Below are 26,099 nucleotides of genomic sequence, written 5' to 3'. Positions count from 1 at the left end.
CAGTATCAAACCCCTTGATCGAAGAAAATTGTAAAGCGCTTCTAGAGACAGGTTCTAAGAGCAAAATCTTGAAAATCTACGAAGATTTTGTTGCCCTACAAGTGCATCCTAACGCTCCACAGGCATTAAACCGTGCTGCCCTTCCTGAGACCTACAGTTCCCTTTTAACAACAGGTTCCTCGTTGCACGAGGAAATTAAGACCATACCGAATGATCTTCGCCCGATGGTAGTTCCGGGTATTTTCAGGGATAAGTATGGCCATATAGACCAAAGTAGCCAGTATTATACTGATGGATCATCCTCTAAGGAGGGCACCGGATTCGGCGTTTTTAGTGAGTCCGCCGAAGCATTTTTCAAATTGCGGGAGCCGTGTAGTGTCTACACCGCAGAACTAGCCGCAATCTTGTACGCACTATTGATGATAGCAGCGAGACCTTCGGATCAGTACTTCATCTTTACAGATAGCCTTCAGCGTATAACTCTGGCTCAGACGAAGGCGTGTGGCTGCGGTGACGGATTTCACGATGTGGATCACCTTCTGTGGTCCTGCGTGGAGTTTGAAATCGCAAGACCCTTCTTGTTGGGCGCAGTCGAGAGCATTGGCAGACGACCGGGTGTAGAAATAAGAGAAGTTTTGGCGACCAGAGACCTCGCTTTCATCAGGCTCATCTTCCGATTCGCCAGAGAAAACGGTCTTATCCTTTGATTCCGCATCCTCATTATCCTTCCAATCCATATCCGTCATTCCTTTTGTTATATGTTGTGTTGTCTTTGTCTTAAGTATTTTATGTTGTGTAACGTGCGATCCGTTGACGGAGCAGTTGAGGGCAATATTCATACTGCCGTAAAAAGGAGGCAGGCTTTTTTTGTCTTTAGTAGTGTGCTCCAAGTCAGTCCAGCTTTGGTACAGCGGGCTCGCTGGACTTGGTCGATCATAGGCTGTTTCATGGCTGGGCAACTTGGAGGGCATAGCACGCAGAAAAATTCATGTTTGTCCAAATAACTGTTCTTGTTTGTTTCAGTCCAGCCTCGCAATAGACAACCGGAAAAAAACCAACCCGCAGCGAAGCCGTAGCCACAACAATAGAACCGGACCAAAAAACCTACAACACACACACACACACAAACAATAGAAATGGACTATAACCACCCATCTTCACTGCAAAACCGAGCAACCCCAGGATATGGCAAATGACTAGGAGGAAATGCCTAGTTAATTTTGTTTAGTTGTTTTTTGCGTGAATGAATTCACAGTCACCACATGCGGTGGTGACAATACTGCATCAGTCGGTCATCTTTAATTAATAAATAAAAATAAAATAAATTTGTTGAGGTTTGAACGGAAAAGACAAATACATTGAATGAAACAGCAACATTTTCAAAACCCATGACCCGAAATAGATACGAGCTGATACTTCGGTTTTTTCAAATTGCAAATAAACTTCAAAACTTTGGATCAGTCCCCCATCAGTCAGTCAATACATCAAAACAACAATTATTGTTGGATGAAGTTATTGTACCTTGGAGAGAAAGACTTTGCTTTAAAACATACAATCCAGTCATAATAACAAAGTATGTGATTTTGATAAAAATGCTTGGTGAGAGCAACAATGGTTATATTCTAAACATTTTTAAACTTGAAATTTACTCCGGTTCCGGGAAAAAAAAAGATTGGTACCATAACTGATGTAATGTAGCCGTACTGCGGTCATTGGTACCATGTTTGTCAATATAATTGTTTTATCAATTATATTAATTTCTGTATAAAAATAAAACTTATGTTTGTGGAACAATTTGAGAATGTTGTGGCCTGGCGAGAAAGCGGGCTATCCGCACACTCAGTGTTGTCTGGGAACTGACAGCATCCGATGTGTAGCGGATATGGTTGTCTCTCTCGAAATCGGCGTTCGTGGTTGCGTGGTTCGAGAACGTAGTCGGATGATAAGGATCGTGCAGATCCTAAGGACTCTCGTTTTCCACACGACATCCGGGACGGACGTGGCTCGCGCGCATTGTCCTGTCAGGCTTTTTTAAAGTATTGTTTGTTAAATATTGTGATATATGTTAAAAAAGTAATAAACAAGGATCACCAAGAACACAAAAGAGAAAATGTTGGATTGCCAAAAATAATAAAAGACGAGTCAATAACAACTAGAAAGGGGAAATTGCATTTGTAAGAAAAGGCAATTCTGAATGGCAAAGAAATGGCCATTCTGCCACTAGCGTGGAACGACAAACGATTAGTTCACAAGATATCACCTATTCATGGTGTATCGGTGAGCTTTACAAACAATAAAAAGAGAATTATTACTTCGGCGAATGTCAAATCAAAATGTGTGTTAGATTACAACAAGAATATGTCGTGATTGGATCGTAACGACCAGTACTTGGCCAACAGCTACATTTTTATTAAAAAACCTTATTCAATGCCTTATTCAACATTTACGTAGTTAATCGTTCACAGCGTGAATGAATCAAGAAAATGCCGTATAGAAAATTTATACCGAATTAGCAACAAAATGGATTTGTGCGGGTGACTCTAATAAGCTCAGCCTACAAGGTAAAGCGCTTTTTTTCTTTTTGCGTAAAGAAACAAGAAATATTTTTGAAGCGTGCGATGTGCCATTGCATGCTTTTATTTCTTCAAATATCATTAAAAAAATTCAACAAAAAAATATTTCCCATATTTTTTCAAAACTTAGAAATAGTATTCCTATATTGTATTAAAAATAACAAAATAATAAAGAAAATTCGTAATAAAATGATACGAATATTTTCCATTCAAGCGCATTCGTACACGATTTTTTATATGTATTGGTGAGCCAAGCTGGAAGAAAATTCAAGTATCGTATAGTGTAACATTAAGTATAACATTGCGAAGAAAACCCAAGTATCGAAACGTAATATTTATAAATCGCTGTGAAGTTTTCAGGTAACGAATGACATCGTGCGGCGGGACACGCTAAACTCTCCAGCATTTAAGACAACAATCGTATGTGGTGATACCAACACGTGCTGGGTCAAAATCACCCGTCAACAAAGTGTTAAACGAACATGTACATGACATCATGTAAAACTAAACATTTATGAACACTTTACAATGCCAAAATGTCAATCATGTTAGTTTTATAAAAAAAAAATTAATACAATGTTTACAAAACCGTTTCCATTTCGGCAATTTCTGTTTTATATGACCAACGATAAAGATCTTGTGCACTTTCTCCCAAGTTTAAATTGCCAAAAAGATGTGATTGTTGGCAAACATCAACCATCTGACTGCGAGCGCTTCCCGATCCCGTTATGCCAATTATATCGCTTGTCGATCCCATTTTTAGCTGAGGAGGTTTAATACCATGCGCTTGCATCGTTTTCTCAAGGTGTTGATTGCGCAACCGGCTCATATCAAGCTCATGCTTTACTTTCCAAAGATGTGTATCGCAAATTGGGTCATTACACCTATGACGTCGTAGTATTTCGGTAGCCTCATATACAGCTCCTCGAAACGTGAGCGATTTGCCCATACTAAGCGAAATTAAAGCACAACAACCTCCACGATCTTTTTTAGCCAATCGTTTTCGAAAATACTTGAAATAAAGATGTTCCAATAGTAGCAGCAATGCAGCAAGCAAAATACCAGCCATCAGTAATAAAAATGCAGAGAGAAACTGCTCAAGTGCAAGTGGATCTGACGACTTGTGTTCTTGTTTCCCTGGACGACATGTGCCAGTCATCCAGAAACGGCGAAGTCGTTCGAGATCGCCGTTTGCACGAAACTCTAATAGTCTTTTGTTAAACATACCTACATATTTAGAATTTCGACTAAAGGCTAAACCATAGCCGGTCATAGCATACCATTGACCAACAGTGAGTAATCTGCAATCCTCGTCTTGTTGTACTAGGTAATCCAAAACTGTACCATCATAAATAAACGCATCAAGATGACCGCTGAGCACAGCAGTAACGCCGTCAGCTACACTAGATCGATTGTATTGTTTCATGTAATAATGCATTTCTTTAAAGTATTTTGATATTGTTGAGTCAGTGTGACTCCAGGGAATGGTACCAAACTTAATTGTTGGTTTATGGGAGAATGGGTGTGACAAACGTGAGTCGTCCAACCCCGTGAATTCATGAAATTCTTCTCGTGTAATCATGAAAGCTGCCAAATTTGCAGTATATATAGCGAGAAACACAACTGCAAACATGGCCCAAACATTTGTCATGAAGCGTGAAGTGAAACCACGTGGTGAATCAACATGAACAGCAGCTTGAAAAAGGACAGCCCACACTAACCAATAAGTACGAAACAAAGAAAAGCGGTACGGAGTCGATTGACCGTTTTGTAACACTGTTTTCATATCATAGCCGCTTGGTGACAACCACTCGAATAGAAATATCATGAAAGTAGCAGCCTGTATGGCAAAAATTCCCACTAGCATCCATGAAGCTGTATCAAAAGGCTCTAAAAAAGCCGTAGGAGATATTATTCCAGTTCGTTTAGCTACTACAATAGCAATTCCTGTTTCCATAAATGGTTCACTGAAGTCGACAACTGCTTCACGTTCAGCATTTATCATTAATGAGGTTAGTACCATATCCGTTTTTCGATTGACCAATTCATGTATCAAACCGTTCCACTTACCGTTTTCTAATGTTCCCCATTTGCCATCCTCAACGCGTACTAACTCGTAGGTAAACCCTAGCTCTTCTGCAAATTTCTCCAACAGATCTATACAAAATCCACTACAACACTGGTAGAAAGAGCCATTTTTATGTGCTTGACCCATATCGATGTCAGTCATCTCATGATCTGCCGCCACCCTACATAGGACTCCTCGGTCCATCAGGCACTTACCACTGACAGGATCGGCTGGAGATAGATTGATATACGGGGCCTCTTCCAAAAACGTTATTTTAAGGTGAAATTTTTCTGGAACACCTTGTGGAGGTGTATGCGAGTTTCCGGGCCATGCGATGTCACGTATATCTAATTTTTGCTGTTGCCAAGATTTCCAAACACCGATTTCTTCCCACACTAGCCCCTTGCTGTTAACACTTGGTCGTAAGTTCATGATTTTCAATTCTGCAGACTTCAAATCACCGTCAGCAGTAAATTCGATATTGGGTTTATTTGATTCACCCTCTAGTGAAACATTACGAAGATACTTGAAAAATACTTCACCACTGTCCCACCGACCTCGACCTTGATCTTCACAAGACAGTTGATGAGTGTCCAGCCGTCGTCCAGTATTTTTGACATCATTTAAATAATACTCAACACCGTATGCATACACACGAATAGCAGTCGCTATTTCATTTACCAGAGCCCCAGACGACGTGTCAAAATGAACACCTAACATTCCCACAGGGAATTGAGGATGCGTTTGGGTATTTTCGATGACACTTTGAGTGACGACCCAGACATAATTTTCACCTGTTATTTGTAACTCTTCTGCGGCGTGTAGAATTTCTATTGCCTCGCTTTTAGTGCAATAAAGTAACATAACCCTCGCCTCGCTGTTAACCAACTCCAGAAGATCACTTGGACGAGTTACGATTATGGAATTAAGTATTGTAAATTTAAAATGGTCCTTTTGAGAGAGAAGGAGAAAAGAAAGAAAAATAGAATAGAATATTAGCGAACGACCAACGAAACTTATCACTAACCATTTAATACAAGTATAAAGAGTAAAAAACCAACAAGTTGTACATGGCACTTGCGTGAGTTAAATGACGATGGTCGCGTTAAATAATAACACCGTCGTTTGTACAGATTACGAACTAACTTTATTCTATATTTTCTTCGCCTTTTACATCCTATCCTATTCTTACTTTGTCTGTTTTGTTTATCATCTGATTTGTTTATGAAATTGTCCTCTTGCGAATTAGATATATAAAAACGACACAGTGGGAGTACTTTTTACAAAAAGCTTACTTTATTCCCTGATCTCTGAATCGTAACTGACTAAAATCGGCTGGAATATTTGCAAATGACCCGCTTTGGCGTTCCGCTGACCTGGCTGGTTCGCCGGTTGCGGCTGTCGTGGAGCGGAAGCGCGTGTCCACGTGTCGGGTCCGGTTGCCAGCTCGCTGTTGACATGCGCGTCGGAAAGTGCGTGCGTGGCGACTTGACGGTGTCTTATTGTGCGTAACTCCTCCGGGGGGTGAAAAAGCGTGCCCTCACGCGTTCGAACTTCCCACGGTATCATCTGCACTACGATGGCTACGGGACTCATTCCGAATGCGGTGTTTCCTTTTTCCGACTTTTTTTACGTTGTAACGGTTATGTTTCACGATATTAAACTGATTTGTTTTCATAAAAATAAGACTCCTTATCGTCCGGACTATTGCCTTCTTGGGAAGAATGCTGAAAGAGAAAAAAGATAGTTATGGTACTGGTATGCCTTCAGTGTTAGGTCCCAATCCTTTTTTTGTTCCTGTAAAGATAAAATAATATTAGTTTCATGTATAATTAATGTCTTATGCGTCGAATTTTATTTTTGCTACGTTTTACTTTTCTCGGGGCAATTTTGATAGTTTTTTCTTGATTTTACAAACATTTTGCTTTTGAAAAGCGTGGGTCTAGTTTTTTTTCTTGTATTTTTCTTAATATACACATCCTCTCCTTCATTTACAACAGGAGGATTTTCTTTTGTTTTGTTATTTTTTTCCATTCCTTTAGCAGCTTCTTGAAGCCTTTTTGTGACTTCTTGAAAAAATTTATTCGCAGTTTCAGTCATTTCTGCAGGATTCGTCGTATAACCTGGGTTGAAAATGATTTCGTTTGGAGTGAAAGTAGTGACTGTATGCACTGTATCATTGTATAAAGAGTTCACTATTTGCACTATCTCTGACGATGGACTGTCGTTAAATTTATGTTTGTTTGTATTAAAAAGTTCTATAATAGTACTGTGAGTTTTTTCTATTTGACCATTCGACTCTGACGACGAGGCGAATTCGATTACGGTACCAAAGTTAGATAGAAATTCTTGAAATTGAATGCTAGTGAAAGCGGCTTCATGGTCGCAAATAATTTTTCTGGGTGATCTGAAAGTTCTGCAATACTGTGAAAGGGCATTGCGAATATCCGTCGTGTTTCTGGATTTGATTTCTATAAGCTGAAGGTGCTTTGAGAATGCACAAATTAAGGAAAGATAATAATGTTTATCCATGCCAAAAATATCCATGTGGACTCTATGAAACGGACCGTTTTCTACTGGGCGTGAGGAAATTTTTATATTATATGGTTTTCGCTCGTATTTATGTTGAGTACAAATTGTACATGAATTAATTAGCTGTTTAATTCTTTTAATCATGTTTGAGAAAAAGTAAAAGCGTTTAAGTTGTCTTTCAACTTCTGTCATACCTCTATGTGCTCTTTCGTGCTCTTTTCGTATAATATTGTCTTGCCTTGTCTCTGATGTCACGTCTTCAACCATATTTTGCGTAATAACGAAATGGCAGTTTGAATTGCAGAAGCTTTTTCTGTATGAATGTTGGATTACATTCAGTAGACATTCAGGGGCTAGCAAAGCATTCTGTTTTCCATTTGAATTATCTTTCAAAAAATTTGTAATTTTGCTAGTATTGAACGATGTTGAACAAATAGTAGTCCTCGTGTAACCTGGGAAAATTTGCTCTTTGACAACGGATTCTGAATTTGTAATTTTGAAAATAATTTGATTTCTGTAAGTATTGATGGCTCTTTCTGTTAAATGTAAATAATAATCATCGGATGTTCTGGCTGAATGTATTGTGTCAGCAGAACTGGAATTATTTTCCAGCGATACTTCATCGATCGTAACGCTATTTTCTATTTCGTTAGCGTTTATTTCGACTTTTCTACTGAGCGCATCAGCCGTTGGTCTTTCCTGTTTTATATACAACGTCGTAGTCATAATTTTCCAAATCTAAACGCCATCGAAGCAATTTAGCATTCTTGTTTGAATTTTTTATGAAAACTAGGGGTTTATGGTCAGTAACTAAAGTGAATTTGTTACCATAAAGGTAGGGTTTGAATTTGTTTACTGCCCACATGATGGCTAAAGCATCTTTTTCTGTTGTGGAATTATTCAACTCGGTCTTGTTGAGGGTACGGCTAGCAAAAGCAATGGGTTTCTCGATTTTATCAATTTCTTGTGATAAAACGGCACCAAGAGCGTAATTGCTGGCATCCGTTGTTAATATAAAAGGATGTTGAAAGTCAGGGTAAGATAGGATTTGATCCGAGACTAAAATATTTTTCAATCCTTCAAATGCCTCTTCATATTCTTTGTCACTTACAATTATTTCTTTATCTTTTTGTAAGTATTTGGTAAGAGGTTTTGTAATTCTTGAGTAGTCTTTGATAAATCGTCGGTAATAACCAACGAGTCCTAGAAATTGTTTTATTTCTTTTTGACTTCGTGGAAGCTTCCAATCTTTAATCTTTCTAATCTTGCCTGGATCGGGTTTAATGCCGTCTGAAGTGATGACATGCCCTAAGAATTCTGTTTCTCGGCGAAGAAATTCACACTTATCTAATTGAATTTTTAGGTTAAAATCACTTAATCTTTTAAGTATTTTTGAAACATTGTCTAGATGATCTTCTAGATTCTTCCCGATTATGATAACATCATCCAAATACACATAGCAAATCGATCCGATAAAATTTGTTAAAATATTATTCATAACCCTTTGGAATGTTGCCGGAGCGTTTTTCAGGCCAAAAGGCATTCTTGTGAATTCGAAATGTCCTAGAGCCGTTGAAAAAGCTGTCTTTTTTTGGTGATCAGGATCCATTTCGATTTGGTGAAATCCTGATTTCAAATCAAGGGTGGTAAAATAAACCGATTTTCCAAGGTTATCTAGAATTTCCTCTATTTGAGGTATGGGGAATTTATCATCTATCGTTTTGTCATTGATCTTACGATAGTCAATAACAACGCGTACCTTACGTTTTCCGGACGCATCTTGTTTTTTTGGAACAACCCAAACTGGTGATGAGTAAGGGCTAATTGAATGTTGAATGATTCCGTTATCGAGTAATTCCTTGATTTGCTCTTCTACATCATATTTATAAGCGTGTGTATATCGATATGACTTGGTGTAGACTGGATTATCATCAGTGGTTAAAATTTTATGTTTTACCACCGATGTTGCTGTAAGTTTCTCTTCAGCTCTTAATAAAACTTTTTGATTAGCCATAATTGTTTCAAACAATTTATCTTTTTCTAATAATGATAAATGGTCGGTACGTATTATTTCATTCAGATTTTTTTTTGTAATTCCACATTCTCTTTGCAATGGAATGGGAGAAACCGTTTCGAAATTGTTTACTGTTAAGTTCAATTTTCCTTTAATAATAGGTAGAACGTTTTGTGTGCTTAATATTTTGGTGATTGTTTTGTTATTATCGGCTCTATATAAGCCAGGCTCAATCACAACTCCGTTACAAAGTTTTTGAAATGTTGGTACTAACCAGTCACCATTAACTGTCGTTTCCATTTCTATATGGTGCGAATATAATTTTTGTGTAGGAAAATATTTTTCGTATTTCAATTTTATGTTTCCGATTTCAAATGTTTCGTCTTCGAAGTTTATTTTGGCTTTGTTCTTAGCCATGCATTCTGATCCAATCAGTGTGTCAAAAAAATCGTGAAACTGCATTTCATAAAATATTTGGTTTGGAAGCTTATCGCCTAGTAAGTTGATTCTTCCTTTCTTATTAACGTATTGGCATCCAGCAATGTTGTTTATTTTAGTGCCAGTTATTGTTTTAACATTTGATAGTATTCCTGGTCGTATTATATTTTTATTTGCACCGGAATCAATCAAAATTTTCAAACTTTTGTTTGATTGATTACTTGATGTAATGTAAGGTAAATAATTTATGTATTTTCGAGTTCTGGGCGAGTTAAGCAAAAATTTATGTCCAATCCCTCCTCAGTCTCGGAATCGTCATTATCAGAAGGCTGTGTTATTTCTGCATTAAAAATTTGCTTCTTGTTTAAAGTAAATCTGCTCTTAGATGACCCTATTTCTATAGGTTCGGTAGGCGGATCTGTGTTAGTTAGTTTTTGAAGTTTGTAATCCTGTCGCAGGGGTTGTACATTTTTTGCATTATAGATTTTTTTTTCGGGTAGACCTTTGTTGTTTTCAGACACTGCAGTTCGAAGGCTACTCGATGCTCGAGAGTATTGTTTGTTATCTTTAGTGAGATTCTTACTTAACTCATTTGAGGAAAACTTGCATATGAATGCGTACACATTTTCTATTGTTTTGGGTTCTGCAGCTTGTACGTACCCAAAATATAGTTTTTGCAGCCCGCTAACGTATGCTGCTAGGGTGTATTTGTCTATAAAATGATTTATGACATCCCAGTGTTGATCATACTTTGGATTTTGCTTTGCTAATGATTTTATGTTGTAAACGATTTCTTTTGTTTTCTGGTAATGCTTATGCGCATTGCCATTATCCATTTTGTTATGCCATAGTTGGCAGTTATAGGTAGAAAGCTCTTGTTTATCACCAAGAGCCCCTGTTAGTATTTTCTTTACATCATCGAATGTTTTGGGGCTCCCATTTGTGCATAGTATATTCTTAGCATGCCCCTCAATTTTGTTTATAACAGCAGTCACGTAGATTTCAAAAATATTGGGTGCCACTAGGTTTCCGAATAAATATAGCGTTTTTTGTGCTGTTTCAAGCCAACTATACAGTTGTCTCTTATTGGCATTAAAAGTGGGCAACATTTTAATTGGGTCAGGGATACGGAACGGATCACCTGCCATTGGCACTCCCCGAATGATAGGTTCATTTGGGTGAGTAGTTACTCGCTGCTTTTCGCAGATACTTTGGAATTGTAAATCATGTTGCGTTAACCTTGCACTAATATTCTCCATAACTTGTATCATACTAGCCATCTGGTCACTCAAATTCTCCGTTAGGATAGATTGAGCTTGAGAATTCATTGTGAGATCAAGGTTATCAAAAGACAGATCCAAATTTTCTATAGGTACGTGGGAATATTCTCCAGACACTGCACTTTCTTCTGATTCTGAACCAGTTTCAGAATTGAAACCTTTTTCCTGAAGCAATTATTGTGCCTTCTTAAACACCTTGTCTTTGAAGTTTGGCATTAGTTATTGATTGATACCTAAAGCTCTATCTGGTAGTGGCTTTAAGCTAATCACCTCCGTCTATCTGGTAGTGCGGAACGTGATTGTTTGGAGTTCACAACACTTGTCACTTCCCTACCTAAATATTTGAGGACGCAAATAATTTTAACACTTTTACTGCTGAATACGCGTCATTCTGGTAGTACGCGTCTCCAATCGAAGCGTCTATCTGGTAGTGCGCTTTCGATTTACGATTTTTCGTAAACGCAAAAAAAAGAAAAAAATACTTACGATTTGTTTTGCTGTCGTGTAGCGTAAGCCGGGCTGACGATGCTGGTTCTCCAGGTGAAGTCTGCAGGGGGTTCCTCAATTCCACGACGACGAAGACGTCTGCTTGTCGCGAATGCTCAGGTTGCGTTACACAAACTGTTTTATGCGGGAACACTTTAACAACGATTTTGTTTGTCCGTTATTTTTCCACTGTTATCACAGTCTTTCACTCAGCTGACTCCGTACGGCTGCGCCAGTTATAGAAACGACACAGTGGGAGTACTTTTTACAAAAAGCTTACTTTATTCCTTGATCTCTGAATCGTAACTGACTAACATCGGCTGAAATATTTGCAAATGACCCGCTTTGGCGTTCCGCTGACCTGGCTGGTTCGCTGGTTGCGGCTGTCGAGGAGCGGAAGCGCGTGTCCACGTGTCGGGTCCGATTGCCAGCTCGCTGTTGACATGCGCGTCGGAAAGTGCGCGCGTGGCGACTTGGCGGAGTCTTATTGTGCGTAACTATACATCTGATTTGTGATATTGTTTATGTTGAAGTGTTTAGAGGTCCAGTGTTTATGCTGCGTGTGTTTAGAGGTCAAGTGTGTATGCTGCGTCGCCAAGATCGGAGGTCCCCAACATTGCATACAATGTTACCCCGCGACACGAAATCGCGTATCATCTTTGCTTAACCATTGCTTAACCATTCCCGCATGACAGAGAGTAACTCATTTTGATGCCTCTCGCTACCCCTGACCCACACTTTCGAGCGATCGCGCAACTTACTCGCACTCCGCAATCCCACTTCATGCCTGAACGCTTCCACCAGTAGTGTGTTTGCCGAATATTCTTCCTGAGCATATGCTACCCTCACACTCCGCCTTGATACTACCTTCCCTCTCCATTCCGGAACGCTCGTTCCGTTGAGGTGTTCGAAAAATTTCGCCTTGCGCTCGGCTCACACTCTCGCACTTTCACATAGTCCACCACTCATTCAGTTGGCATTTCATTGTGACCACTGCACTCATCGTTTTGGATACGTTCTTCGTATTTTCATCCAACTTTAGCTGCATGTGGTTTAATGTAATCAGAATTCGATCCAACTTTTCTTCGACAGACGCTGATTGATTAGCGGCTGGTTGTTCGCTACCCTGGTAAACATACTGAATAAAACATTCGATTGCATCGCAAATTGCTCCTTGCAACTAGGTTTCTAATAATTGTTCTTTTATATCCATAACAGCTGTGCCAAAACATCCGCGTCACGTCGAGATCGTTCCTGTATCGGAAGGGCTGTCGCATTCATCAAGAAGTGGAAAGTAATATGCGGGAAGAACGCAGTGCAATGAAGGCCTCCGGCTCTGTTTCGGAGCCGGCATCTGAAGCTTTCTGATGTGTTTCGGACCTTGCTTGCAGCACAAAATTTGGACATTGCATGCGGGTTCGAGCAGTTCACGACGAGAGGGTTCGGCAGCCGTTCAGCAAGACGGGAAATTAGAGTACGCTCAACCGATTCAGTCAAAACAGGAGGTAGGACTAACCTTTTTGCTTTCGAATGAACCAATTGGGCAACTTACACGTGTCGTGTCTCTTTTCGATTCAGGAAGCCCTAAAAGCTTTATAAATGAGGAATTAGTTCCAAAATGGTATATAACAGCACCGATGTATTCAGGATATTGCGGACTTGGAAATAGCAGTTTGATGTCTCTGGGATTAATTGAGCGTAGAATTGAGCATAGAAATCTAAAAATTACCGTTGAATTTATTATATTACCTAAACAAAGCATTTCATGGTCTCTTATCATCGATGAAGACGCTTTGCCTGAACTAAACCTCAGTCTTGAGTTGTTTAAGTCTTATAAATATAATGAAACACAACTGATTAATGATTTGGGAATTTCTAAGGACCTAGGAAGCAAAGTAACTTTGAATCAAGAAAAAATATCCCTTTCTTATTCTGAGCCTGTTGAAGATGGGCTCCTCGAAATATGTGCCATAGATGTTTCTAATGATTTACAAGGATTTGAGGTAGAAAAAGTCTTGAGGAACGAACAATTAATTGTGAAATTAATAGTTCAATTGGTCGAACTATATATTGGTCGAAAGTTATAATGAATTTCCCTTGGAAGAAGTAATTCTGCCTGATTACAGTATGAAAATTAACTTAGTATATGACATGCCGATATTTTGCAAGATATAGTGCCTCGACCACTATCTTTTGCAGAACGTAATTAGGTTATGGATATTGCTAACAATTTATTAGAAAAATAGGTAATACGCACTAACAACTCGCCATATGCCTCAGCTCTCGTGCTGGTCAGAAACACAAATGGAGAAGTCCGTAAGTGTGTGGATTATAGGCCACTTAATAAGATCACCATTCCAGACAATTGCCCTTTGCCATTGATAGAAACGTGCGTCGAACACTTAGGAACAAACGCTTTTCACATTTCTGGATTTAAAGAGTGGTTTTCATTCTAAATTGACGAAAATTTTATAAAATATGCTGCATTTGTCACGCCTGACGGGCAGTATGAGTATGTGCGATTACCATTTGGATTAAAGAATGCTCATGCAGCGTTTCAAAGTTCCATTAACAACATCCAAAGAGATTTTATCGAGAAAGGAACCCTTGTCATCTACATAAATTATATTATCATCGCTTCAACTGAGTTTCAAGAACATCTTGATTAAGTTAAAGCAGTTTTGTAGACCTTAAAAAAGAACGGTTTACAACTTAGTTTTGGATACGGTTGGATAAGTGTAAGTTCGGGTTCAGTGAGCTAGACTATTTAGGCTCGAGCAAACTCTTCTCGTATCCGTTCTCCCAAGTGAACAACCTCTATTGGCTATATCTAATTATCCACGACCACAAAATAGCACACAGGTGCAGCAATGCTTAGTCTTATTTTCACTTTATAGAAGATTGGTACACTGTTTTTTAGTTTTGGCAAAACCATTAACTAATTTGTTGAAGGATAATGTAACGTTTCATTTTAATGAGAGATGTATTAATTCATTTGAAACTTTAAAGAAGATATTGATTGAGGCCTCCCCAAGCGCCACAAATTAAGCTTAAACTGGTGAAAAACAGAATGTCCATATAATAAAAGTTTCAGAGCTTCAGTGGTTTGATCACTAGATGGCGTCCTCTAGTTATATCCCAGAGGCGCCCTTTCGATATCCCAGAGACATAAACTCCATATTCTAAAAAAGAAAGTTTCAGAGCTTCAGTGATGCAGTGATAGATGGCGTTTTTTCACTATCGAAAAGCTAAATGATCGAGATTGTTTCTCCTATCCTCCGTAAACATGCAGATTTGCAAGAAGCAAACCTTACTTGACATGAAAGTTTTTTTCGTTCATATTGAGGTATGCGAATGTGGGCATGCACGATCGAGCACGCGCTCACTCATGAGTGTGTGCTTGCATAATGGTTGACTGCACGCGTCGATCCTTCGCACATGTGTGTGCGCGAATTGAGCCTTTGCGTGTTTTTGCATGTATGTTTTTGTGTGTGTCCTTGAACCTTGTTGCCGACTAGCCACCCACTCACTGCGTTTTAACTCACTCATGAGTTAAATAACTCATTGGTGATTTAACTCTCCGTGCCGACTAACCACTCACTCACCTCGTTTTAACTCACTCACCTCGTGAGTGAGTGGTTGGTCGGCACGGAGAGTTAAATCACCAATGAGTTATTTAACTCATGAGCGAGTTAAAACGCAGTGAGTGAGTGGCTAGTCGGCACGGTGAGTTAAATCAAAGGTAAGTTGAAATAACTCTTTGTGATGATTTAAATCATCTAATTCTTTTTGTATGTTCTGTATGTTGTAACCGTATAAATACAATGTAAATAACCCATATATATGTAGCATTACGGCCTGGCTGTTCTTTATGAACAAAAAAAAAAAACCCATATGTATGTATAATTGCATAATAATCACAACATGGATAAAATCTCGACAATAACACAAATTATAGCGCAGTTTGATTGGAGCTACCACGCACTCCATTGTTTATTTACATAAAACTGGCAGCGGAATTTCAAAATTCCGTGTTTATGTTTCGCAAAAAATGCATTGTTTGCAAAAAATTCGAACGTGATTCTGATTATTATGGTAGTATGGAGGCACTTTAGCATTGACTGCAGTCGTGATGCGAGATACCACAGAGATTTCGGTTAAAAGGGGAGAGAGTCGAAATATAAACGTCAAAATCATCTTGGTTCAACTTGTTGTTGTGTTATTATCTTTGCACATTGTACTATCTCTGTCTTCAATTGAAAACCAGCATGGCAACACATAGCAAGTGACAGTGATGGCAAAAGAGAGGTGCAAACATTCCGAGATTTCAACTCGGGAAATTTTCATTTCAGGAGGCGAAATCTTTCTGACGACCTTTCAACCGAAACTTTTTGGCATCTCGTATTATGCACCCTACATGCATGGCTTTAGCAATACAGTCTTGCTAGGGCGCAACAAAAGATCACGCTACGATTCTGTTCAGCGATGAATCATACACTGTAGTCACCGGTAGCTGACTTAAACATAACGAAAGCATTCTGCCAATTACCACCGACTGACACGGTAGTGAATGTGTTAAATAAATAAAATAAACCGTCATATAATCATTATTGCACTCACCATTGCAGCAACTTGCTCACGAACAGCTTGAACGAAATCATCATGGCCAGCAATTTGTGACGTTACAACTGAAAACTGGTGCCATTTGTAACGTTCTAATATACTCAGCATTGCAGCACTCTATAACATACAATAAAAATCAGTTTTTTATATTCAAATTCATCAAATAATATAAAATGGCCAGTTCCAGACTTTATATTTACTTGATGTTCTATGCTTGGGGCAAGTTGCAACTGCAATGCTGACTGTGAAGCACGACGTTCCAGACCAGAATTATCGGCGTTCCATGAAATTACCGGAATACCAAGATATCCAGCAAGTTGTAAGAAATATTGTGCAGATGCTGTACTCCGACCGTACGACTCGTAATTCATCATATAAAGAATAGCTGTAACATTCGCATGCAGAAACTCCTTACATAGAGTATTAAGAATAGCTAAAAATAGAAAACAAAAGATAACAATGTTTAAAATGTTGTACAAATAGTAAGCAAACTTAAAATCTACGGTTCATGTAATCGTTATTACTGCAAAAATCCCCTGTTAAGTAATAAATTATGTTAATTTATTTTACTAAAATTAACACTATCGCTTTCAAGTGAAAGATGTACCATAAAAATTGTTCATAACATTGATTTTACATAGAAGCTAGCTCTTCTATCCCAAACAACTCGATAGGTTGGGATTATAATATTCTAAACGGAATGGAAGTTGGACGCCCCATTGAAAATACTGACACGGGGAGAAGATCACTGTAAGTTCGGGGCCCCTTTCGAGCGTTCGATTGTGATAGCGGGAGTGTACTACATCGACTACCTATCGGAACACAAATGGAATCTAAAGCTAAACGAATCAAACATAGCGCTTGAACAGCGCACCTATTCGACGAACTCCCATTCAATTCTAGTATAGTAATGTTCTGATTTGCCATTTATTTTAAAATAACACACGCACGCACGAAACTTATCTACATAATTTTGTTACACTAACAAATGGTAATAATGGATTGTAAGCGTTCCTCAGAAAAAGGTTCGGAGTGCGCATTTCATTTTCTGTATCAAACTTATAGTTTACCTGTATTGATTGTTTACCGATTACGGGATAGTCAGTCGTGGGCACGAGGTTCATATGGGACAATCGAGAAATTAACGGTAGCCGGAATAGGGTGTAAGCTCCGTCGACTCTCTCATGCAAGGAGCCTCGCCTAAGGGGCCTTGTACAAGAGGGAAACCTGCTAGGGGCTTCGTACGATGGGCCTTCTTCTTTTCCTTTTTGGCCTAACGATCTCTTGGGTCTCTTTTCCTTTTTGGCCGAACGATCATGCCTGCTATTTCTGGCTTACTAGACGTATTGTTTCCGATTAGTTAGCTATTGCATCTACCACCCAATCATGGCTCTACCATCATGGCCCTCCTTAAGCGTGTTGTTTAAACCCATTAATCTCTGCTGCATTTGCATAAGCTGCATATCTCTGCTGGATTTATTGTTATGTTTCTATACAATGTATGTTTATTGAACATAATTTACAAACTTCTAGAACAAAACCGAATCACACTAGTTCAACTCAAAGTCGTAATCGACGGGAAGGTCAACTTTTTAAACGTCTAAGACCACTGTCAATTCTGCAAAATTAATACATAACACTCCTTCCTTCTGAATGGTGGACTACGGCTAGTATCGTGAAGGCGGGTTACGTTGCCTTGTTGAACGACGCACAGGAAGCGGGACGACTCTGTCGCGTATCAGACTTGCTGTTGGTGTGCCGTTTGGTGTATCGGATGATGTGGATAAACCCGATGAATCTGATGAGCCAGACTCTGTTCTAGGAGAGACGGAGTCCATAGGAGCTTGTTGAGCTTCGGTTGACCCGTAGAAGCGTCTGCGATGGTGTACCTCAGTACTTCGAGACGGTGCAGGTACGTTGCGCTGGTTAACTGTCCTTTCATCAAGGGCTGGTGGTATTTCATCCACATTACGCTTTGTTAGAATTCCATCGCACTCTATAGAGTAGTGTAGATCGCCTAGGCGAGTAACGACTGAGGCTCGGATCCACTTACCCATTCTTGGATTATCCGAGATGCAGTATACGAGTTGTACGGGAAAGAATGTGCGGCACGATGGTGTGAAAGCGATTCGTTGCTTCTCGGATGTTCTCGCATGAGCAGATTGTGGACGCAGCAGGTCAAGACGTGAACGAATGTTCCATCCTAAGACGGTGCCTGCCAGTCTGGTTCACCGGTCTCACTGTGCAGGACTTTCCAGTAATAGAGCAGGAATGTGTTTAGCTAAGCTTGTAGCGTGGTGCTTTAAGAATGCATAGCCTTCAGAGCTCGCTTGATCGTCTAAACGTATCTCTTCTCTTTGCCATTGGTTGCCGGAAGTGAATTCTGCAGTGAATTGCGGTCCATTGTCGTTTACTACTGTAAGTGGAGCTCCGTAGGATACGAATAGCTCATCAAGGATTTTTTTAAAGGATCTCTTCACTGCCTAAACGATTGACAGAGCTTCTTTATCCATATCCAGATAGCGCTGCTCCGTTGCTGACGGGGTACAGCTTGCGTACACTATAGGTCGTTCTGTTACGTTGCTCAGCTGATGTGAAAGTACATCTCCGATACCTGTCTTGCTTACGTGCTTAGTGCTTGCTAAGGGTAGAGCCTGGTCGTATGGAATGAGAACTTGTGGCGAAACTAGAATGTTTTTTATATCGAGATAAGCTTTTACGGCTTCAGTTGTCCACTTAAATTTTTCTGCTGATAAAACTTTTCTCGCTCAGTCTGCCTCCAGCTTCTGTGGCGATAAGACGTGTTTCGCTGCGAAGCGTCCAACGGATTATTTGCGTACGGCAGATAGTCGGCATTGTTCTCGTGTGCGATTGAGTAATTCTTATTCTTATTCTTCTTTATTCAAATTGTTTGCCTCAAGGGCTTTACAAAGCCAATTTATCTTATAACTAAACATACATAACACATAAGGAGGATATAGGGAGCAGGTAGAGATGGCTAGTGAAAAATAGATTTTAGGATGAAGAAGACAAAAGACGGGAGCGGAAACAATTAATGGAGATATTGTGGTCAAACAGTTCACCAACCGAATTGAATGCTAGTAACGCGCGCATCCATGGATCGCTCTGGGAAAACCGCGTACGACAAAAAGGGATAAGCAGGGGAGGACGTACGCGTAAGCGATGGGAGGGGACATATAAAGGGATAGCTGCCAGAAGGGCGGGGGAGTCAATGTTGGAAAGCAGGATGTTGGCAATAAATAATTTGCGAGCATGACCATGACGATCCTCCAGCTTAACCAAACCCAGCATCTGGCACCGCTCCGAATAAGAAGGTAAGGTTATGCTGGGGTCGTTCAGTAAACGCCTAGCGGCTATCCGCGTAAACTTCCTCTGCACCCTTTCCAACCTATTCATAGCGGTGACACCAGCGGGGGACCATACAACACTAGCGTACTCCAGGATGGGACGCACCCAGCAACAATACAGCGCTCTCAGGCATAACGGGTCTCGAATCTCAGTGGACATACGAATCAACGTGATTACCCGTATCGCACTAATCGGTGTCTGCCTTTCTCCGGCATTCGCTCGGAGTTAGTGTTTATCGATCGAGTGGCGCCTAGCCCCGATCAACGTGTGTTTTTAGTGTTGTGAGCGTGTGTATCTGTTGATCGTTGCGATAAGCAAGCGTATCGACGCTGCATCGTCGCTTCGATCGTAAACAGTCTAGTGTGTGTGTGTGTGTGTGTGTGTGTGTGTACCTGTGCGCGAGAGCTTTGTTGTATCGTGAGTAGCGGTAAGTGTTTCCTTCCCCCACTCCCGCTGTTGTCTCTGGTCCCGTCATGGGGACTGATTTATCGGACTCGGAAAGGCAGATAGAGCCGGATGTTAAGCGCAAACCAGGTCGCCCTAGGGCCGCTCCGGCCACAAAAAAGTGGCCTTTGACGAAGGTCCTTCGACCTCGAAGGTCACGAGTAGTGCCCCAATGATAAGCAGTGCCCCGCTTGCAAAAGCCAACGAGCACCGCGCACGAGCTTACCCGTCGTCGTGGGAGGGTAAACCGCAGGTTTATTTCATGCCACGAACGAAGCAGCTCGATGTTAGGTCGATTGCGGCTGCTCTATTCAGAAAGTACCCGGGCGTTGCCGATGTTTTTCGGATGCGCCCGAATAAGATCAGGGTCACCGCAAAGGACCGGGCTCAAGCCAACGTCATTGCGGCTGATCCAGATTTTGCGGAGCACTACCGGGTTTATATCCCCGGTAATCTGGTTGAAGTGACCGGCGTAATCGACGATTTCGATTACCCGGAGGAGGAAATTTTGAATTTTGGGGTGGGAGCTTTTCTAGCAAGAGGTACCCCAAGGGTTAAAGTTCTTGAGGTGAAAAAGCTTTTTAAGCTAGACGCCTCATTCAAAAATGAGAAAAAATATATCCCGACCTCCTCCCTGCGGATCACGTTTGAGGGAACGGTACTTCCGCAGGCCCTCATTCTTGAAGGTCTCCGGATACCCATAGACCGACCATACGTGCCAAGGGTGGCTACCTGCTCGAAGTGCAGCTGTATTTGATACGCTGAACCGTTTTATACTCACAAAACATGTTGCGGTAAATGCAAAGGGGCGCATACTACTGAGGAATGCAAAGCCCCGTCCTAAACATGCTCGCATTGTCGGGAGGAGTGGCATGAGGTAGCCTTGTGCCCTGTGTACCGGAAACTCCAGAAGGAGCAGACAAAAACTGTAGCCGAGCGGGCACGCGGCTCGTACAGCGATGCTCTCAAGGGAGCAAACGCAACGAATCCTTATGCAGTTTTGGGTACAACTGCTAATGGCGAGCCTAGTCCAACTGCACCTGAACAGGTGCCTCTGAGATCGGTAAAGATCACGAGAGTACCTTACAAAAAGGTACAGCGGAAGGTTCTAAAGACAAAAAATAGACCTTTGGCAACACAGCGCCACGCTAAAGCTTCTTCCCCCGGTCCAAAACGTGACGCTGATCCCAAAACTCCCGACCCCCAAATTGCCAGGAAACAGCCCAAGAAGAAGCGATCTTCTCGGACCGAAGCTCCGGTGGAAAGCCTGGCTTTTCCATCCGAGCCCATGAGCTTCCCGAGAACCCCTACCCCGTCTCTGTCCGAGATCCTTGAGTCCTTCCTTCTGACCCTTAACCTCCCGCAGCACCTGCACATGATCGCAACTTGGGCCCTTACTTTCCTGAAGGGGATGATCAAAAAGTGGCTGGCTCAATGGCCATGCTTAAGTATGATGGTCCGTTTGGATGATTAATGGTTCCTACGGCTACTATCATACAGTGGAACTGTAGGAGTTTGCTTGGCAAGCTAAACTCCTTTAAAGCATTAGTGGGTGAACACAACTGCGATGTGTTTGCCCTCTGTGAAACTTGGCTATCGGATGGCATTAAATTAACCTTTCCGGGATATAATATAAACCGTGAAGATCGCGTTACTAGGGGTGGGGGGTGGGCGTTATGTCTCCCCGATAACCAACAATGAAAAGGAAAAAAATGAAAAGTTCAAAGAGGATATTGGAAATTTAGCAGTGGTCTTGCTTTGAATCCTGGGAGACTTGAACTCCCATGGAATCGACTGGGGGTGCGATAAGAATGACATTCGCACGCCTATCATCCGATATATCTACGACAGATTTGGTTTTTCCATTCTCAACTCAGGAGAGGTAACTACGATGCATGTTGCGGACGCGACAATATAAAATTGAGCTAAACTGACTGACAGGCAAGAGTTAGATGAACAACTTTAAATTACTAAATATCTTTCGTTTATGATAAATTCTTACCGGAAAATATTATCTTAGGAAAACAATCTTAAGTCACAGAGCGGCCTCTTACCATGAGAAAACGAAAGTACGGTGCGTTATTAGAAATATCGGTAAAGGGACAATATCCAGACATGTGGAAATAATAAATAAAGGCCATGTGGTAAAGTACGGGAGTAAAGAACATGGGCCGAAAAAGGATAACGCTAGAGCCCAACGCAAACATTATCGTTGCGCAATTAGTTTCACGAAAAAGGGACCAGCGCGAAGATCAAGGTACGATCGTATTATCCGTAGTGCAGTGACGGAAACATCATTCGCGAATAGAGTAAACGACGCACAGGCAAACAATAAACATACGCGCTAGCACTATGAATTAAGCCTATCAAAATATGCATAGAACGATGCGCGATGCATTTCCCAGAGCCATAAAGAAGGATCGCCCACGTGATCTCACGGTCCAGAACCATAAACAAATAAGAAAACGTCGCTTCAAGGTTCGGGATACGCCCGACACTATAAGTTTATGTTACTTCAGGTAAAAAGAGTGCTATCTCTTTGGAACCTTTTCTTTCATTCTAACAACCTAATTTTCGGGATTGTTTTAGTATATAAGAAAGGATTTTTTGAGGGTAAAATCGACTTGTAATCCAGACCTCAACGAAGAAGCTTGTGTTTCATTGTTAGGGTTTCCATACAGAATCGGGAAAGTTTCACCTTTGCCTTCCCTCCGGATGTTGGTCCCGCACTTTGGTGTCTCCCCACTCCGTCGGAAGAATAAGGCGAAAATAAGCCAAGCAAGAATCACGGTTAGATACTTCTCCTGGTTATCCAGAAAAAAAGGTTAGCCGCCTGATTCAAGCAACTCTGACAAGGCCAGGAATCTTCGCGGAGATTTCGCGAATCGATCACTCCTTCGCTTGGTCGACTCGGATTAACAAATGGTGGCTCCAGAGAGGAGATCTCCGAATCGACCATTCCTTCGCGTGGTCGGTTCAACAACGGTTTGTTATCGAATTAACATCCCACACTAGCCGACACCAGGCAGGGGTCAAACGCATCGGCATACCGAGTTAGGATAAAGGAGATCGATGTAATGCTAGTTCTTTCCCACAGAATTTTAGTATATAAGGCAGGATTTTTTGAGAATAAAACAACTTGTAATCTTCACTCCATACGAAGCAGACTTGTGCTTTACGGCTTGTGCGGAAGCGATCGATATTCTCTTTTTCAAGGGAATATCAAAAGGTGTATGTTACTACCTTTAAAAGTAACAATGCAGACACCTCAAAGTAGGGCGAGTGCACTGGACCTGTCTCTATGTCCATCAGCAATGGCCCTGGATTTTAGTTGGAAGGTGATCCAGGACCCTATCGGCAGTGACCACTTGCCGAGAAATTATTTCCTACATCAAGGGAGGATGTAGTAGATGAAACTACCGTTGATTGTGACTTAACGAGGAACATCGATCATTCACTTGACTTGGAAGATTTGTCTCCTGTCAAGGAGTACGAAAAACTTGTTTCAGTGATAAACAAGTGCGCCCTTGAGGCCCAAACAAGGCGCTCCCACCAAGCAAGGACATTTAAAAAACCTCCCACTCCTTGGTGGGACAAGGATTGCCAAGCGGGTTTTACCAAGAAGCGTGAGGCCTTCCGGGACACGGGCTCGAGGTCCTTATATGAAAAATATAAAGGACTGGAGAGAACGTGCAAAAACCTGTTGAAGGCGAAGAAAAAGGGTTATTGGCGTAGATACGTCAATAATCTAGACCCTGCCACTTCACTTAATTCGCTTTGGAGAAGGGCTAGAAGCATGCGAAACAGCAACAACATCAATGAGAGCGAAAGCTTTTCGGGCGAGTGGCTGTATGAATTTGCCCACAAGCTTTGCCCCGATTTCGTTCCTGCGCAAAGCTTTGCACAACATGCGCCTGGTAGTGACCCTAGGATGGACTCACCGTTCACAATGGTAGAGCTATCACTTGCTCTCCTATCAAGCAAAAATTCCTCCCCAGGTCTGGATCAGATTAGTAGCAAATTGCAACAAAATCTTCACGACATAGGGAGGAAACGTCTGTTAAGCATCTTCAACAATATGTTGGAGGTCAACAGCGTCCCGCAAGAGTGGAGAGAAGTGAAAGTTGTCACTATCTTGAAGCCTGGCAAACCGCCATCAAGACACGACTCGTATCGGCCAATATCGTTACTGTCGTGTCTGAGGAAACTCCTTGAAAGGATGATTCTGTTTCGGTTAGAAGAATGGTTGGAATCAAACAACCTTCTATCAAATACCCAGTTTGGTTTTCGTAAAGCCAGGGGTTCTAATGACTGCTTAGCCCTTCTGGTTACAGAGATAGAGCTTGCTCGTGCACGCAAGCAGAACATGGGGTCTATTTTCCTAGATATACAGGGGGCATTTGACTCAGTATCACCATGCAAGCTGAGTCAAAAATTGGAAAATGTGGGGCTGGGTATAAAGTTGAATAACTTCCTGTTTAACCTTTAGTCAGAAAAGGCTATGTATTTCAACAATGGTCATGTTCAGCTAAAGCAGACCAGTTTCCATGGACTAGCACAAGGGTCCTGCTTGAGTCCCCTGTTATATAACTTCTATGTCAGTGAAATAGATTCTTGTCTAGCACCAAACTGCAGCATTAGGCAATTAGCAGACGACGGCGTCATATCTTTTGCAGCCAGAGACGCCGCCGAAATACAACTGGCTTCACAAACCACTTTGGACAACCTTGCCGAGTGGTCTGAAAACCTTGGTATCAAGTTCTCTGCAACGAAAACTGAGATGGTAGTCTTTTCTCCTTTTAGCGACACGACAAAAAACAGGGAGAAAAGACTATTTGACCCGAAAATTGATGTCTTTTTGTACGGTGAAAAGATATCAACTACCGACAATTTTCGATACCTTGGTGTATGGTTCAATTCAAGGCTAAACTGGAGTATACATACCACCCATCTGGTGCAAAAATGCAGTAAAAGAATCATCTTTCTAAGTACAGTCACAGGATTCTGGTGGGGCGCACATCCATCAGCCGTCCTGCGACTGTATAAGACAACGGTACTATCCGTGTTGGAATATGGAAGCATATGCTTCCATTGGGCATCCAACACGCATATCCTCGAACTAGAGAGGCTACCGTATCGTTGTCTTAGACTCGCACTAGGAAGCATGAAATCAACACACAACATGTCCCTAGAAGTGATGACCGGAGTGATGCCGCTGAAACTACGTTTTGAAATGCTGTCGCTTTGCCTTCTAGTCCGTTCTTCAGTATCAAATCCACTGATCGAAGAAAATTGTAAAGCGCTTCTAGAGACAGGTTCTAAGAGCAAGATCTTGAAAATCTACGAAGATTTTGTTGCCCTACAAGTGCATCCTAGCGCTCCACAGGCATTAAACCGTGCTGCCCTTCCTGAGACCTACAGTTCCCTTTTAACAACAGGTTCCTCGTTGCACGAGGAAATTAAGACCATACCGAATGATCTTCGTCCGATGGTAGATCCGGGCATTTTCAGGGATAAGTATGGCCATTTAGACCAAAATAGCCAGTATTACACTGACGGATCATCCTCTAAGGAAGGTGTTTTTAGTAAGTCCGCCGAAGCATTTTTCAAATTGCGGGAGCCATGTGGTGTTTACACAGCAGAACTAGCCGCAATCTTGTACGCACTATTGATGATAGCAGCTAGACCTTCGGATCAGTACTAATGCAGAGTAAGGCAGACTCACTGACCAAAACAGGCGTCCTCAGCAACTTTTCCTGTCTCGCTGGCAGAGCATGTGGGAGGCGGACGATCTCGGGCGATTCCTCTTCTCGATCTCTCCACAAGTGTCAGGGACACCGGCCTTGGTTCGGTGGGCTCTCTGTGGACCGGGCATTCATACGTATGATGTCTCGACTTATGTCGAATCGTATAACTCTGGCTCAGACGAAGGTGTGTGGCTGCGGTGACGGATTTCACGATGTGGATCACCTTCTGTGGTCCTGCGTGGAGTTTGAAACCGCAAGACCCTCCTTGTTGGGCGCAGTCGAGAGCATCGGCAGACGACCGGGTATAGAAATAAGAGAAGTGTTGGCAACTAGAGACCTCGCCTACATGAGGCTCATCTTCCGATTCGTCAGAGACAACGGTCTAATCCTTTGATTCCGCATCCCCATTATCCTTCCAAACCATATCCGCCATTCCTTTTTTCCACAACAGTATCCGGGGTCAAGTCGACACTGTCGTAAGAAGAGAGGCAGACTTTTCTGTAACAGTGTTCTTCATCTCTGTCT

At 41.5% G+C, this 26,099-nt stretch overlaps 1 protein-coding gene across 8 annotated transcripts in view; it reads right to left on the bottom strand.

Annotated features, from left to right (window-relative positions):
* Positions 1 to 676: 676 nt before the first annotated feature.
* Positions 677 to 26,099, bottom strand: part of LOC118512263 (glutamate receptor ionotropic, NMDA 2B) — a 68,722-nt gene continuing 43,299 nt past the window's right edge. For 3 of the 8 annotated variants that reach the window (XM_036056439.1, XM_036056476.1, XM_036056487.1), the window contains 3 exons: positions 16,215 to 16,447; positions 16,012 to 16,131; positions 677 to 5,592 (listed from right to left, as the gene is read on the bottom strand). In XM_036056439.1, coding sequence (XP_035912332.1) covers positions 3,154 to 5,592; positions 16,012 to 16,131; positions 16,215 to 16,447 — 2,792 coding nt within the window. In that variant the 3' untranslated portion in view covers positions 677 to 3,153. Of the gene's footprint in view, positions 5,593 to 5,833; positions 14,895 to 15,015; positions 15,985 to 16,011; positions 16,132 to 16,214; positions 16,448 to 26,099 lie in introns of those variants that run through there. The other 5 variants (XM_036056466.1, XM_036056448.1, XM_036056458.1 and 2 more) reach the window with 3 other exon arrangements.

This window comes from Anopheles stephensi, chromosome X, assembly GCF_013141755.1.
Source record: "Anopheles stephensi strain Indian chromosome X, UCI_ANSTEP_V1.0, whole genome shotgun sequence".
In the NCBI taxonomy this organism is placed as follows: Eukaryota; Metazoa; Arthropoda; class Insecta; order Diptera; family Culicidae; genus Anopheles; species Anopheles stephensi.
This window is presented reverse-complemented; position numbering and strand designations above follow the sequence as displayed.